This window comes from Cannabis sativa, chromosome 7 (genome assembly GCF_029168945.1).
Source record: "Cannabis sativa cultivar Pink pepper isolate KNU-18-1 chromosome 7, ASM2916894v1, whole genome shotgun sequence".
Lineage (NCBI taxonomy): Eukaryota > Viridiplantae > Streptophyta > Magnoliopsida > Rosales > Cannabaceae > Cannabis > Cannabis sativa.
In genome coordinates this window covers 40,193,496-40,196,453 of record NC_083607.1, presented here as the reverse complement: position 1 = coordinate 40,196,453, position 2,958 = coordinate 40,193,496, and the positions used below count along the sequence as shown (strand labels likewise).

Here is a 2,958-nt window from a genome sequence, read left to right as displayed (position 1 = left end):
AGTGTTTGTTGACTGTGATTTTGTTGTGTTTTTGAGCTGAGAAAACAGTTACAAAAATTGTTATTGATATTTCCTTGTCTTGCTGAAAGTTGGTTAGAGTCTTGAGATATTGTTATTTACTTCTTTATTGTAAAGAGCTTAAAGATCTAAGTCTATGAAAACAGAACCGACTACTCCAAGAGTTATAATGGTCTGTTGAGGCTTGTAAAAGGTCTTATTTTATTTTTCCTTGTAACTTGTTAATGAGACAGTTAGTATGGAAATTTATCCAACAATTTCCACCTAAATTTCCATACTAACAGTCCAAAAAAGTCTTTGCATTTGTTGTATTTATTTGTTCCAGTCTTTGAGGGTCATTGTTTGATTAAGTTTCCATTTACCATCATGTGTCAACTCCCAATAGGTTCATACAATGTTTGAACTTGTTGAGAGTCACCACCTTAGTTCCCATATCTGCTGGGTTCTCCTCAGTAGGATCTTTTTTCACTTGTATCTCACCTTGAGTCACCTTGTCCCTTATAAAGTGATACTTAATCTCTATGTGTTTAGTCTGGTCATGGAACCCAGGGTTCCCACACAAGTGTACACATATTTGACTATCTGAGTACACTCTAGGAACCTCTTTAAGTAGCTTGATCTCTGTCAAGAGTCCTTTTATCCATATGGCTTCTTTAATAGCTTTTGTGGTTGATATGTGCTCAGATTCTGTTGTTGAAAGTGCAACCACAGGTTGGAGTTGGGCTTTCCAACTCACACAGTTCCCTCCTAGTGAAATCATGTAAGATGAAGTAGACTTTCTACTGTCTCTATCCCCGGCATAGTCAGCATCGCTGTATCTCTCTATGTTGGTGCTGAACTTTTGTTGCTTGTAGATTAGTCCAACCTTAGGTGTTCCTACTAGGTACCTGAAAACCCATTTCATTGTAAACCAATGAATCTTTCCTTGATTTGCCATGTATTTGCTCAAGGTACTTATGGCAAAGGCAAGATTTGGCCTTGTACTAACCATCAAGTACATAATAGTCCCAACAACACTTGGGTAAGGCACTTTACTCATTGCTTCCTTCTCTGCTTCAGTCTTATGACATTGTTCCTTTGTTAAAGTGTACTGGCTATTTATTTACTAAGAAGTTTTCTTTGAATCATTCATTGAAAATTTCTCTATAATCTTTTGAATGTAGTCCTCTTGTGTCAAGAACAATTTGCCTAACTTTCTGTCCCTCTTTATAGCGATACCCAGTATCTTCGATGCTATTCCCAAGTCTTTCATCTCAAACTCAGCCTTGAGTTGCCTCTTATCTCATCCACTTGAGATCTCTCCTTACTTATAATAAGCATGTCATCTACATAAAGTAATAGGTAGATGACCGTGTTGGTGTCTGTTCCCTTGTGATAGAAACATGTATCATAGTAACTCCTTGAAAAACCTTGTTTCATCATAAAGGTGTCAAAGCTTTTATTCCACTGCCTAGGGAATTGCTTATGTCCACATAAGGACTTAACCAGTTTACAAACTGTTGGAAGTTATTTTACCAGGAACTTAGATCTACTCACAAGTATGTTGATTTAACAACCTAAATATGAACTTCTAAAACGATATGAAATTAAACACATAAGAGTATCAGAAATCTTACAGTGATTGCAGCGGAATATATGTCTCCTCCCACTCAGATCTCTAACCCTTGATTCCTTTCTGTAGCAGAGTATAATCAAGATCTGAGCCCGATAGTCCTTCTTTGTTGTTTCTGAATTCTACACAGCCTTCCTCACTGTGATTGAGGTATTACTTGATGTGTGTGGGCACTACTCTAGCACTTATACATTTCGAAACAGTGAAGGAATAGAGAGAGAGAGGGTGGCGGCTCAGAGAGAATTTTCTGAGAGAAAATTCTTTCAGAATAATGCTGTGAAAAGCTTTTTCAGTTGTGTGCAACTCTGAAGCCTTTGCCTTCTATTTATAGAAGACCACCAAGGGCTATGATTGACATTTGGAATTGAAAAAATAAAAGGGAAAAGGAAGCTAAGTGGCTGGCCTAGGCATTGTGGAAACAAGGCTTGCCACTTTTCCAACTTTCCTTTTCTTACACTGATAGTTTCCTGTTTTGTGAAAAACTGCCAATTCCATTGTTCAACCACATTAATGACAAATCTAATTATTTAATAATTAAAAAAAATAATTATCAAATAATATATTATCATTTATTTTATTAATAATGAAACTAATTAAAGTTTCCTAATTAATAAATATGCCCTTCAAAATCTCTATTTACTGTTTTGCCCTTAATAAGTGATAAATTCTCAAATAGACAAGTCCATCTTGAGAATTTTTAATTGATTAATTAAAATCAATTAAATGAGTCTTACAAGTAATATCATCTCAACTAGTGAGGGGACCATGGGTCTATATATCCGAGCTTCCAATAAGCAGATCTAGAATTTACCAGTTAAATTCACTGACTTATTAATTCTTCGTTGAATCCACACATAGAACTCAGAATTGCACTCTCAGTATATAGAATGCTCTATATGTTCCACCATATAGACACATTATTAGTTATCCATTGTTATAATCCTAATGTGATCAATGATCCTCTATATGGATGATCTACACTGTAAAGGGACTTAAATTACCGTAACACCCTACAATGTATTTTATCCTTAAAACACTTAACCCTGTATAAATGATATTTCAACTAAGTGAAATGAGTACTCAATCATTTATCTCGTTTGGTTAAGCTCGAAGGAAATCACCCTTTGCTTACTATTTGCCAGATAGAAGCTATAGATTCCATATTTATGTTAGCGCTCCCACTCAATCGCACTACCGTGTTCCCAAAATGTATGTATTGCCCAGACTAAAGATTTAGGCTTAACTAACAAATCAAAGAACACGAATAACACTCTTGAAATTAAGCCTAACCATATCAGGATTTAGATCATGTGATCTAGGATCAACTT

General features: G+C 35.4%; 1 protein-coding gene across 1 annotated transcript; it reads right to left on the bottom strand.

Moving 5' to 3' along the window:
• Positions 1–382: 382 nt before the first annotated feature.
• Positions 383–1,057, bottom strand: LOC133039713 (secreted RxLR effector protein 161-like). Its single transcript, XM_061118636.1, has one exon. The coding sequence runs from the start codon at positions 1,055–1,057 to the stop codon at positions 383–385; it is 675 nt and encodes a 224-aa protein (XP_060974619.1).
• Positions 1,058–2,958: the final 1,901 nt, after the last annotated feature.

Coding starts and splice junctions, on each gene's coding strand:
- LOC133039713 (XM_061118636.1), bottom strand. CDS start 1,057: ATGAGTAAAGTGCCTTACCCAAGTGTTGTTGGGACTATTATGTACTTG.